Source organism: Haemaphysalis longicornis, unplaced genomic scaffold (genome assembly GCF_048455015.1).
Source record: "Haemaphysalis longicornis isolate Haplotype H1 unplaced genomic scaffold, Haemaphysalis longicornis Haplotype H1 scaffold_13, whole genome shotgun sequence".
Taxonomy (NCBI): domain Eukaryota; kingdom Metazoa; phylum Arthropoda; class Arachnida; order Ixodida; family Ixodidae; genus Haemaphysalis; species Haemaphysalis longicornis.
Window position 1 is genome coordinate 1,676,428 of NW_027526233.1, and position 13,463 is coordinate 1,689,890.

General features: G+C 50.6%; 1 protein-coding gene across 1 annotated transcript; it reads left to right on the forward strand.

The window, feature by feature from the left end:
- Positions 1 to 2,750: 2,750 nt before the first annotated feature.
- Positions 2,751 to 4,712, forward strand: LOC144164193 (uncharacterized). The gene is made up of 2 exons (XM_077694701.1): positions 2,751 to 3,972; positions 4,624 to 4,712. The coding sequence occupies exons 1-2, from the start codon at positions 2,760 to 2,762 to the stop codon at positions 4,710 to 4,712; spliced, it is 1,302 nt and encodes a 433-aa protein (XP_077550827.1). The 5' UTR covers positions 2,751 to 2,759.
- The last annotated feature ends 8,751 nt before the right edge of the window (positions 4,713 to 13,463 follow it).

Genomic DNA, 13,463 nt, shown 5'->3' on the forward strand with positions numbered 1-13,463 from the left:
CGCCTCGATGGCGCTCGTTTTGCCGGGGTATGATGACACGAGGCGCCGACACGCGACTAACAAACTGTGTGGTTATGGGGGCATTTGCCACAGTTTAAACGAACGGGGATTGTGCGACGAGTTCTCGTGGAAGAAGAGTACGAGGTGAAGATTGCACATTCCTCAGTGTGGTAGCGGCGCCAAGCCTCTTGCATTTTGAATACTCCAAATACATTTCTCTACGGCATCTTCGCCTCGTAACAATATTCTCATGTGCCACAAGAAGGATCCGCTCCTGCAGTTTCTTGGGGACAACAACCTGCGTAAATGTAGTGCCTGTGGCAAGCTGGTACTAGCTGTAAAACTTATCATTTGACTTCAGGAACGAATACCTCTGTTCTTTTGCCAATGGGAAATTGTTTCCTAACTTTCGGAAAAAGGATCGGACGGTCGGATCTCTTCATTCTTCCTCGGCCAACTCTTCTCCTGAGATATCAGCGCAGCTGATTCGACGCACAGTTAAAAACTCAACCTCGGCCTTGCTTGTCTTGGCGACAGCCGAAACCGAAAAATCAGCGAGTAGCTGGGTGACTGTTGCAGCCAGTGACGTTTGGGCCATCATTGTTTTTGAGTTGCCATTCTGGGTCTGGCATGTGAGTTTTCCTCCCAATTGAAATGTGCCGGAGCACGAGGTTATTTATCAGTTGTTCCACGCAAGCGGTGGTAACCTCGCCCCCAAAGTGCGGGGTTTGGACGTAGACTTTGGCTTCCGGGAACTTCTTGACTCTTCCGTCGAAGAACAGTAATGGGGTAGTTCCTTCCGTTAACAGGTTTTCTGCGATCAAGTTACAAAGGACAAGTACGGTTCTGCTACCAGTGTCCCGCAAAACGGTGACGGGCTTTCCGAATAGTCTTCCTTCGACTAGTGGCATTCCTTTGGCTAGGCAACCATGTTGCTTCACGATTCCAAAACAATATTTCCACAAGAATTTTCATCACACTTGTCTTCGTGGAGCTCGATGTACTGCTCTATGAAAACTAGGTTTCCCGAGGTTCAGTGACAGCACAAGCAGCAACTTTCTCTTTGCCAATGGGACAGTTCCTGCAGTTTTCGGCTTTGTAGCCGAGGCGACCACAAGTAACGCATTTTGCTGGATCCTTAGGGGTGTTACGACAATCTTGAGCTCGTTGTCCTGGGCTGGCGCTTTCTTCTGCGAGTCGGCCGGGGGTTTTGTTGTATCGCGGACGTCTTCATAAATCTTTCCAAGATTCCAAAGGGTTTGTGCCTCCAGAAAACGATCTGTAGCCTCGGCTAGGTCTTTCGGAGTTTTGCACTCTGGCTCTTTCAGGAAGATGACGACCTTAGGATGGCAGCAGCGGATGAATTTTTCTCGGATCATTTGTTTGCGAAGAGCCTCGAATCTTTTTTGCACATTCGCCATCTCTATCCAATCATCAAAATATCCCGTAAGTTTGGCTGCAAGTTGTTACCAGGTTTCGCCACCCTGAGCCCTTGCACATCTAAACTTTTCTTGGTAACCTTGGGCTGTGAACCGAAAACGCTGAAGCAACGCCAGTTGGACTTTAGCGAAATCTAGGTACTCTTCGGATGTCATACGGCCTATGACGGTAAGCGCCTCGCCACTCAAACACATGCTTACAGCTAGGGCCCATTTGTCTTGAGGCTAATGCTGTCCCGTTTCCACGCGCTGAAACCGTTGCAAGTACGCGTGCAAGTCATCGCGCTTCCAGTTGAAAAGAGGAAGCAATTTCTGCAGGTTGATTGCAGGCGGAGTGGCAACAACTTCACCTTCCGCGGCGACATTTGGTTGGCTGGTACCACCCTCTTGGACTCGGATATTTAACAGTAGCAGCATCCCTCTCCCTTTCTGCAGCATCTTTAGCTCTTTCCGTGGCTTCCTTTTCTCTTTCACCGCCTTCTCGGTTGGCTTCCATCTCGGAGGCTCTAGCGGCGCTTTGATCAGCCCGTTCCCTCTCGATTCGCGCCCTAGGCTTTTGTCCCCAGAGTCCCAGCTGAGTTCCCATTGCCATTAACTTGTAAAGATCCATGATGCTGAAGCTAACGTTACACGCGCACTCGTGGCTCACTGACTCCTTTCAGCGGATGTTAAATAATCCTGGCAGGCTCGCCGCTTTTTTAATGAATGGGCCCAGGAGTGGCGTTAAAGCCACGAGTCAATGGCCAGTGCGTGCGCGAGTAAGAGTAGGTTTATGCATGATTATCGAGAACGAAAGGCACATAGCGGAAGCAAGCAAGACACGAAACTAAAGCTAAATGTGTTAAGAAAGGTAACAGGCTAACATAAAAAAACGTTTGCGATAAAGAAAAGGAAATGCCCTACAGAGGTTTGTCCGCAGCGCCTCGGGGTGTCGAAGTAACGACGCGTGCGGAGTCGAAGGACACGTCACGGCGCGGCTGGCTCTATGACCGGCTCTACGCCCCTTCGCATCCAGGCACGGGACATCGACCAGGCATCGTCGACCTTGCACATGGGTCACTTCTCGATGGCATAGTAGCGGGTGCGAGCTGTTGTGGTGTCACCTGGTTTCAGCCAGCTGTCTGGTGGCGCCGCCCGTGACAAGGGACACAGGGGGGCGTGCTTGAATAAAGTACTTCTTGTTGTGACGAAGACGGCTGCGGTGGTGTCTGCTCTGGCCCCGAGGAAAGCAGCGTCGGGGTCAACGGAAAACACAACATGGTGTCAGAAGTGGTCGAATAGACGCCTTCACTTATCCTTACTGTGGCAGAAGAAGAAATTATGGCCGACGAGCAACAGACTCCTGAATGCAAGTGGCTCGGGATTTCGCTTCGGCAACCCGACGCGTTCGACTTCAACAACGCTGCGTCTTGGCCAACGTGGAAAACACGTTACGAGGACTACGCAGTGGTCTCCGGAGTATGCCACGCCTCTGCTGAAGTGCAAGTACACTCACTTTTGTACTGTATGGGCCCCGAAAGTCGACCCCTGCTCGACACTTTCCGGCTTTCTGCGGACGAGCTGCTCTCCTACGAGACCGTCGTCAAGCGTTTTACCGAACACTTCGTGCACCCGGCTAACGAGCTCTATGAGTCCTCTCGCTTTCATATGCGCACTCAGGAACCTGGCGAAAGTGTTGACGCTTATTACGCAGAATTATGCAGACTTGTGAAGCGCTGCAACTACCCGTCTGTTCAAGTCGAAGAGCGCCTCGTGTGGGATAGGTTCGTGGTCGGCCTCAGAGATGCTCGCCTCTCGGAGCAGTTGTGCCGTAATTCCAAGTTGTCGCTAAAGGAAGCTTGGACTCAGGCGCGGCAGTGGGAAGACGCCGAGAAAGAAAAAACGGCAAAAGGAACCGTTGGAGGATTTTCACCAGTCGAACTAGACGCAGCCAAAGCTCACAAAGCGCCGCGACGTCCGGAGGTCAGGCAGCGGTATGCGCCGCTCAAGACAGAACTCTCCGGCGCCGCTACTTGTTCTTTCTGCGGACGTTTGCCGCATCCTCGCTCAGAATGCCCAGCACGTGCGTCCCTCTGCAATCATTGCCGAAAGAAAGGACATTTTGCTGAGGTATGTCGTTCCCGCAAAGCAAAAGCGGCCAAGCTCGCCACTATCCACTTGCATACGGTCGTCGCACCCGAGCACGCCAAGTACGTGGATGTCACGGTAGACAATTACACGGCCTCTTTCAAGGTGGACTCCGGTGCGGAAGTTGCGGCAGTGCCAGCTGATTTCCCTGCAGTACCCCTTCAGCTCGACAAAGTGGACAACTTGTTGACTGGTCCAGGAGGGCAACCGCTTCATGTACTGGGATCGTACGTCGCCCAGCTCTTGTGGCAAGGGAAAGGATGTGAACAGCGACTCTATGTGGTGCAGTCATTCACAACTCCACTACTGGGTTTCCCCGCGCTGCAGGCACTGGAGGTCGTTAAATTTCTTGGAGACGTAGCGACTCCCCCTTCGAAGCATCATGCGGAACTGTTTAAGGGCCTCGGCACGCTGAAAGAAGAGTACCAAATCAGACTGAAACCTGACGCCGTACCATTTTCACTCAGTGCACCTAGACGTGTCCCCATCCCACTGCAAGGGGTGGTTCGACAAGAACTCGACAGAATGGAGGCCGATGGCGTCATTCGTCGGATAGATAAGCCAACACCTTGGTGTGCGGGACTCGTGGCAGTTCCAAAAGCCTCGGGTGGTTACCGACTTTGTGTTGACCTGACTCGTCTGAATTTGTTCGTGCTTCGAGAACGCCACATATTGCCAACCGTCGAGCAAGTTCTAGGTCTGATAGGTGACGCAAAAGTTTTTTCTAAGCTGGACGCTACACCAGGCTTTCACCAGGTCAAGCTTGCTCCAGAGTCTCAGGAGTTGACAACATTTGTAACGCCTTTTGGTGGATACTGTTTTTGTCGCCTGCCGTTCGGGATCACATCGGCTCCCGAATATTTTCAGAAGCAGGTGGTAAGGATCCTCGAGGGTCAAGAAGGTGTTGCAAATATGATTGACGACATCCTTGTCTTCGGTCGCGACAAGGAAGAGCACGATGCCCGTTTGGAGCAAGTCCTCTGTCGTCTCTCCGAAGCCGGAATAACTCTAAATCGAGACCAGTGCTGCTTTGGTGTGTCCGAAGTGCCTTTCCTAGGTGTGGTTGTCTCAGCCGATGGCACCAGACCCGATCCAGAAAAGTTGGAGGTTATCAAGACTCTTGAAGCGCCCAAGGACATCGCCTAACTTCGCCGACTTCTCGGGATGGTGAACCACCTAGCTAGGTTCCTCCCTAACATCTCCGAGATTACAGCACCCCTGCGTGCGCTTCTGAGCAAGAAAACGGCCTGGTCCTGACACCACGAACAAGAGTCAGCCTTCAGCAAGATTAAGCAAGTGCTGGTATCAGATAGGTGCATGGCTAAATATCACCCCTCCTACGCCACCGCGATTTCGGCGGATGCCAGTTCTTTCAGACTCAGAGCAGTCTTACTTCAAACGCAGCCTTCAGGAGAACGTCGACCAGTGACTTTTGCTTTTGCTTCTCGCTCCATGACGGTCACGGAACAGAGGTATAGTCAGACAGAGAAGGAAGCTCTGGCGGCGACATGGGCAATGCGCAGGTTCGATGAGTTCGTACGGGGCATAAACTTTGCCGTGGAAACGGATCATCAACCACTAGTCACTCTGTTTAGCAAAATGGAACTGGATATGCTCCCTCCTCGTGTTCAAAGACTGCGCCTCAAGCTCAGCGCCTCAAGTTCACCATGCAGTATGTCCCAGGCAAACTACTAGCAACTGCTGATGCTCTCTCAAGGATACCACCGAAGGTTTCTTCTCCCCTTGACTCGGTGGAGTTGTTCGCAACAGAAGTTGTTAGCAACGCGTCCTCAACTTTGCCATTGAATCCGGATGACGTCAAAAGAGCCCAAAGCACGGATGGCGAGTGCACATCCCTTATTTCTTTTGCCCAACGTGACTGGCCTCATAAGAAGAAGCTGCCCTTACATTTGACGAAGTATGCTGCGGTAGCTAATAAGATCACAGTCTGTGATGGGCTTCTGCTCAAAGGTCCCTGCATTGTAGTTCCTACTTCCTTGAGACCAGCAGTCCTGCATCTGTTGCATGAAGGACATCAAGGTATAAACCGGTGCAAAGCGAAAGCCAGAGACTCGGTGTGGTGGCCGGGGATTGCTAAAGACATCGAGTCCATGGTAGCCCGATGCGAACAGTGTGCACGCACTCGGATTAATCCAGCAGAGCCACTTATTTCCACACCCTTACCGAGTCGCCCATGGGAGGTTCTGGGCATGGATCTCTTCCAGAGCAAAGGACAAACGTTTTTGCTCCTCGTGGATTATAACTCCCGCTACCCTGAGGTTATTACCTTACGGTCGTCCACAGCTTCTGCAGTCGTCGAGGTGCTCAAGAGCATATTTGCTCGACATAGTATCCCAGAAGTCGTGAGATCGGATAACGGGCCACCCTTTTCTTCCCATGCTCAAGAGGTTTGCCGACTCCTATGGGTTCACCGTTGTGACCAGCAGCCCGCACTTTCCTCAGTCAAACGGAGAGGCTGAAAGGATGGTCCGCACAGTGAAAGAACTGCTCGTCAAATCGAGTGACCCACATCTAGCTTTACTCAGCTACAGAGATACCCCGGGCGTGAATGGCTTCAGCCCAGCTCAACTCCTAATGGGTAGGCAACTCAGAACTCGCTTACCGAAGATGAAACAGTTGCTGCAACCGTCCTGGCCTGCTAGAGACACAGTGGCCACCAGTGATGCATCTTACAAGATCAAAAGTGAGTGCAACTTCAACCAACACCATCAAGCCAGGCCACTGCCTCTGCTGGAGGCGGGAGAACGAGTTTGGGTTCGCCCTGAAGGAGTTCGAGCTACGGTGTTAAGTGAGGGCCAACGACCTCGCTGTTATATTGTAGAGACTGATCAAGGTGCAGTCCTGCAGCGTAATCGGCGACACCTGTCCGGGTTCTCACAGCCGAATCAAACAGACCCTGGAATTCCTATGGACACAACGCAGGGTGCTTCTCCCGCAAATCCAACGGTGGAGATACCGAACGCTGCACCGAACGTAGCAACAGACGTCGACAGTCACCATCGAGACGATGGTGTTGTGAGAACGCGTAGTGGTCGCCGTGTAGTTCCACCAGCCCGTCTGAACTTGTAAAGCTACACAAGTTCTTGAAGGAAGGAGGTGTTGTGGTGTCACCTGGTTTCAGCCAGCTGTCTGGTGGCGCCGCCCGTGACGGGCCCGCGCTCTCCCACTCAGCGCGACACCCGCTCCAGAGAGGAACAGCTCACGGATTGTCGGGATCAGTGGCGGACGGCTCTCAGACACAGCAGCGCTTGCGACCTCGGGTTTCACCCGAACACGATCACAGGGCCGTGCTCTCAAGCCAAGGGCGTCACAGGCGTCCCCTGATCACCGGCCCGATTTAATTTTTCCACACGCTCGGTCTGCAGCTGCGCGGTCGTTGTCCTATTCCTTGTCGTTCATCGGCACCTCATCACAATGAGAACGAATATTTGTTTTCGGATCGGCCAATTTCAGATATGTATAATCTGCCAGGTGTCATCTTGTTTGGACCCGTGGATTTGGGTTGTAGTACTTAAGTGGTAATGCGGTTTCAATAAAATCAGTTGTTAGTACAGTGTCGTCCTGTCATTTTCTTCACCTGGTGTCTGCGTCTTAGGCTGTTGTTCGAAGACGTTCATCCAATACCTACTCGTCCAAATGTCGATTCTTTTGCAATACGCAGACGACACTGTTCTTTGCCATTGGGACTTTGCCATTGGCTTTGCCTCGGTTACAAAGCCGAGAACTGCAGGAACCGTCCCAAAGGCAAAGAGCAAAGAACCAGGCCGATGTGCAACGGCTCATAAATATTAGCGGTCAGGAAGCCACCCCCCTCGGGTAAAATTTTAGCGCAGAAAAATCTGGCATAATGGTTTTCAATGACGCTAGCACTGACGCACTGTCAATTCAGCATGGCGAATTAACGAGAGCGAAGGAATGTAAATATCTGGGAGTGTTGATAAACGGAGGGGATAACTACTTAGAAACTCACGAGGAGCAATTTAAGAATAAGGGATAGCGAAACGCAGGTTAATGACGCATAGCTCTCTGGGGGTACAACAAATATGAAGTTGTGAGAGGGATGGGGAAAGGAGTAATGGTCCCGGGTCTCACATTTGCGAACGCTGTACTCTGCTTAAATTCAGACGTTCTATCAGGCCTTGAAGTGAGCCAGAAAACTGTAGGCCGTTTGGCCTGAGTAGCGCATGGAAAAACAACTAACGAAGCAGTGCAGGGAGGTATGGGCTGGGCGTCATTTGAAGCTCGAGAAGCGCAGAGTAAAATATGTTTTGAGAAGAGTTTGAGAGCAATGGATCAACTTAGGTTTGCAGCTAAGGTTTTTAGGTACCTATACTTGAAAAGTGTGGACAGGCAGTGGACAAGGAAGACTAGAAGTCTAACAATGAAATACTAAAAGAACAGTGGAGAATACAAAACAGCCAAGGAAACCAAAAAAGAGGAAAGGCAGCTAGAAACGAATAAATGGAGAGAAAGAATGGAAGCTAAAGCGTCGTTAGAGATGTACAGGGCTTAGAAATTGGACATAAGAAAAGAAAATTTCTACGATAATTCCCAGGACAGTGCTTTGCTTTTTGAGGCTAGAACAGGTTGCTTGCGAACTAAGAGCTTCGTGGGGAAGTATATACAAAATGATGCGTTAAGCCAGGTCTGCGGTAAAGAAACAGAAATTATGCGGCACATAGTGTTAGAATGCGAGTGTAGCCATCCAAATCTACATGAGGGAAAAAAAAAATACATGAGGGAAATATGCACGGTGAGGCATATTCATAGTTATGTAGCTTGTCGTACTTCCGTCATCTATTCCATTCCTCTGCCTTGCAAGCGTGTCTATGTGGGGCAGGCGGGGCGCTGCCTTAACGTGTGATTACGAGAACATTACAATTCAATCGAAGGGACTACAAGTTCCCACTTGTCGGCACATTGCAAGCAGTGCGGTGGCACACCCCGTTTGGCCGACACTTCGATTTTGTTCTCCCCTAGGAACGAGACGGCCAGGAAGCCGGGCGAGGCAGCGCACATTATTAATCGGTCGACGGCTTGGGTCAGCCAACCTACTGTTCTTTTACATGAAAAAGAGGTTTCTTAGCTGGGCGTAGGTTAAAATGTAATTTTCATATTCTGCACCACCGGTGTCAGCACCTAGGGTGTTTCTTTCTCCCTCTTTTCTTTTCGCGCATGCTCTGTGAGGATGCGACATATGTGTATAATTGTATGCTTTTTTTTTCGAATACATTCATTTGAAAGTCAGCGCTTGTTTGTGTCTCTCCCTTTTCCTATTTTCGTTCAGGTTTCCCGCTGTTCCCCGTCATGGGTCAGTACCAAGTTCTATCCCAGCTTGCAACACTCCTGCACTTTAGATTTGGCTGAGGGTATATAAAGATTTGGCGGCTGTGGGTATAGAAGACGCAGCTTCTGTTTCACTTTGGCCGGCTGGCTGAATCGAGTGACAGACAGACAGACAGACTAAAATTTACCCGTTCAAGTAGCCCAAGAAAGACTATCGTCTTTAATACCGGTTCGGGTTCGGGTTCAGTTCCGCAAAAAAATATTGGTTGTGTTGCGGTTTTGGGTTTAGTTCGGTTCCGGTTCGACACCGTGGTTGTATCTGCACATTAAGCTTCGGGGTAGTGAGCAATGCCGCCGCTCAAGTCGGGGTATATGGGACCATTTTTACCCTCCGTAATATGACATAAGTTCGCAGAGTTTGTCATGATTGGTCCACTGGACTAATAGGAAACCAATAGGAAACCCTCTTATGCAACAGTGGGCATCAAGGCTGCTAGAGCCGAGGGACACAGGGGATACGTTTTACCAAGCTCTTGCTGTGGTGAAAGGATACACGTGGCCACCGACTTCAGCCGATCGGCGTCCTCAGTAGCTCAGCGGACCAGGCAGGCTGGCACGCCTTGCTCCGAGCTACGCAGTGCCTCCTGCCACTGCTCCTTGGAAGAAAATTGGCGTGGGTATGTCCAGGGCATGATACAAACGCTTGGCCAGGTTGCTCAGTTTGTCTTCGGCGTGCACCATTACGGGCTTTCCTTCACAGAGGGGAGAGGGCTAGAGAGAACAAGCTTATTTTCTGCAGGACCACAGTCCACGTCCTGATTTAAGTGTTCAATTCACCGGGTTCACGTAGTACTACAGAATGGCCGTGCGGATCAGGTGGGTGCACGTGTTCATAGAGAGTTGCCTGGGCAGCCTGGATGTTTACTGTCGCCGGGGGAGGGGAGGGAGAGTCAGAGCTCCCAGGAGGTGATCGAAGCGAGGAATGGGGCAAGCGATGGCGGGGTGCAATCCCAATGAGAATGAGGGGTGGAGGGGTAGGAAGAACAGGTGGGACAGGAAGGATGTCAAGGGCGCCGACAGATGCGGTGAAGAATGTGATGGGAGGGGAGTGAAGAGGTTTGAGCCTGCCGAATGAGGCACGCAGCCTCGCGAGTTAGAAGAGGACAGGGGGTGGGTGGGTACAGGGAGCGTGACAGGCTCTGGGCGTGTAATTGGTCAAGGTGGGAAGCGTGGTGCTGAGTACGAACCGTCACGGGTGGTACAAGGTTAGCCAGGACATGGGCGGGCCCGGGGAAGGTACTCAGGTCGTGTAGCTTCTTCCTCGTCTTTAACAAGTGGAGCGCTCGCTCTTTTTTTACGCGTGTGCTTTCTTTACTTTTCTCTTCGAAACGGAAAAAAAGTTGCTGGACAGGTCGCGGCCCAATCGGGACAGCGGGTTTTATTGTACCACAATTGGAATCTAGTCCTCAGGATCCAGTTCAAACCAGCGTTATTTCTTGCCGTCCACGTGGCGGCAATAAGATGTAGCGCTATAGCTCACCACCAATGGCCGTTTGTCTTGGATCGCACTCCGTCCTCGTCGCAGGGTTTCCGTGGGTTTTAATTTACTGCGCAGAACAAATGGGCGGGTTTTCATGCGAATTCATCCATCTCCGTGGATTGAAAGTCTCCACGATGGTCGTTACAAAACAACAGGCCATAACAAGCCGCACTTCCCTGCCATGGTGAAGCCGAGGTCTCTTCGTAAAGGTTTTTTTCTGTTGTTGAAGTGTAGCCGGGTTGTATTATAAGGTGCTTTCTCTGGCCGGCTGGCACGACGTGCGGAGTTCACAGATGTAAGGTCCGTGAAGTCAGTCAGTGAAAACTTTATTACACACCAGTCAAAAAGGGAGCGTTAGGTGCTCCCTCCCCCCATCAGTCAGCCGGTATCCCTTGGGACTTGGCGGCTTCTAGGGCGAGACCGATGATCTTGCGCTGGGTTTCGGAGGTTCGGCTGAGGAGTAGTGCCTCCCAGGATGCTACGTTTCGGTGCGGTTTATTGTACGAAGGACAAGTCCACACCATGTGGACGAGGTCCGCTCGACCCTTACATTTCTTACATCTTGGATCGACGACTTTGGGATGCCACTTACTATATAGGACTGGGTTCTGGAAAACTCCCGTCTGTAAACGTCTCCAGTAAATCTCCTCTTTTCTACTTAGCTGCGGATCCGCAGGAGGTAGTATCTTCCTCTCCAGTCTATACTATTGCGTGATTTCACTGTAGTCACTCGGCCCTTCGTTCGCCGTGATTTGGGAAGGAGGTTCGGCATGCAAGGCTGAGGCCAACGACTGGACATCAGCAGCGGCGGCGTTGGCGGCGGTCGCCCGGACTGTAAGACCTCGGGCGGTCGCATGTGCTTTCTCATTCCCAATGAGTCCCCGATGAGCTGGTGTCCACACTAACGTTACCTCTTCGGTTGTAAAGTTTTTTACGTTTGCGAGGATACTCCAAGCGGCGCTGGAGATCCTCCCTCGGTCGAAATTTCTGATGGCCGATTTAGAGTCACTCACTATCTTTCTAATTTCCGGCCGGGTCATTGCTAAGGCAATGGCTACCTCCTCGGCCTGCGTCGCGTCCCTACTCAGTAACGTGCAACACGAGACTGGGACCCCGCTTTCAGTAACCGCTACTGCTGCGTAAGCGGTTTTACTCTGATATGCCGCTGCGTCGGTGTAAAGGACGTTCGTCTGTCCACCGTATCTGGTTTGCAGGGCTTTGGCTCTGCTCTTTCGTTTAGCTTCGTGATACGCGGAATGCATGTTTCTGGGCATGGGTGTTACCTTAATTTTCTCCCTGATCGACTTTGGTATTTCGCGTGTATCTTTGGCTAGTTCACTGGTCTGGTATCCCAGACGTTCGAGTATTTTGCGACCCGTCCTGCTGCCCAACAGTCTCTGCTGTTGCGATGCATTTGCCGCCTCTATGAGTTCATTTAAAGTGTTTGATACGCCCAAACTAAGAATCTTGGCCGTTGACGTGTTCGGGGGAAGACCTAGCGCACATTTGATTCCCTTTCTTATTATTATGTCCAACTTATTCTTCTCGGATTTTGTCAGCCTCATGTAGGGGGCTACGAAAAGGATCCTACTGATACCGAAGGCCTGAAACACCCTGACGAGGTTGGGCTCCTTCATCCCCCCATGCTTATTTGAGATGCGTTTCATCATTCTGCAAACATGTGCCACCGCATTCTCTAGTCGATGTATGGTCTCCGTGTTTCTGCCGGTGTCCTGGACATAAAGCCCCAGTACACTTATCTTGTCCCTCGCGGCGATTTGCTGTCCTCCTACTTTAAGTCTTATGTTGTGGCTGTTCCTGCTCGCTTTCCGCTTGTACTGGGGGACGAGGAACAGTGCCTCGGATTTTTCGGCCGAGCACTTGAGTCCCAAAGTTTCTAGGTAATTTTCAATTTCATCTATGGCTTGCTGTAGTATATCTTCAATGTGCCCGTCACTACCACGGTTGATCCACAGAGTGAGATCGTCCGCGTAGATAGTGTATCTCAGGTCTTCTATCTCGTCGAGCCTCTCGGATAGTCCTATCATGGCTACGTTAAACAATGTCGGAGATAGGACCGACCCTTGAGGCGTGCCCCAGTTACCTAGTTTGATGTTCAAAAAGGTCCGTGAAGCATTTCTTCATTTTGAGTGCGCTGTCTGCAGGATCTGGTATTCCGTGCGCTTGGCTAGGATTTTCTCAGTTACAGAGAACGTAGTGAAGAATCAGTTGCCTAATTTGCACAAGCATTCATTTGCAACGCGATAATTTGGACGAGTTGGTGATGCACGTTGGACCACAACGCAAGCAACGAGACACAAGCAAGGAAGAGGACGCGACATGAAAAGCAATCGGACACACACAGCACTTCGTGTGTCCTCTGGCGGTCGTCGTGTCGCTTGCACTGTAGTTCAACGAGCATTCTTGTGTTGTGATCGAGCTGCACCAAAGGTAGGCCTGCATGTTGAATGGGTTTGGCTAAATCTCTCAGTAAAGGCGTTGAGGTTTACTGGTGTTTTAGTCTGTCAGAACTGTAAAACATTGCTGCGGAAGTGAAAAGAAAATTTTTTCTTCCCGTTTCAAACGTACGTTAAATGCCGGCTTTCGAAAATTTATATGAGAGATACACTGCCATTTCTGTAGCCTGGCCTTCGAATAAATCATAAACGCGGGAATAATATGCAGTCTAGCTTTTAATGAGAGTTTCCTATCTAACGCGTTGGGAGACAGAGGGCATTAAAATTACTGACAGTGGCTATCAGTGAATTCCTAGTTCTAATAAGAGTAAGTCGATAAGAAGTCTGGATCAGTTTTAGGATCGGGGGAAATTGTGTACTGATAAAAATATCGACTCTTTTTTAGATCAAATGTCTGAGGCGTTTCAGTATAGAAAAGTAGGCGTATTAGTCACTCTTTCTTTGAGCTTCGTGAGAAATGGTAAAGGCTTTTCTGGTATAATTACAGGCCTCAGAGCAGAAAAAGCGCAAAAAATTGTCAATAGCGCAGGTCGCATTTTTAAAGGGGACGTTAATAAAAGTGACCCGCGCGAA

What these genes read in the sequence shown, in the direction of transcription:
- LOC144164193 (XM_077694701.1), top strand. Translation starts at nt 2,760, where the DNA reads ATGGCCGACGAGCAACAGACTCCTGAATGCAAGTGGCTCGGGATTTCG. An exon ending in GGAACTGTTTAAGGGCCTCG is followed by an intron (nt 3,973 to 4,623) that starts GCACGCTGAAAG and finishes TGCCTTTCCTAG; the next exon opens with GTGTGGTTGTCTCAGCCGAT.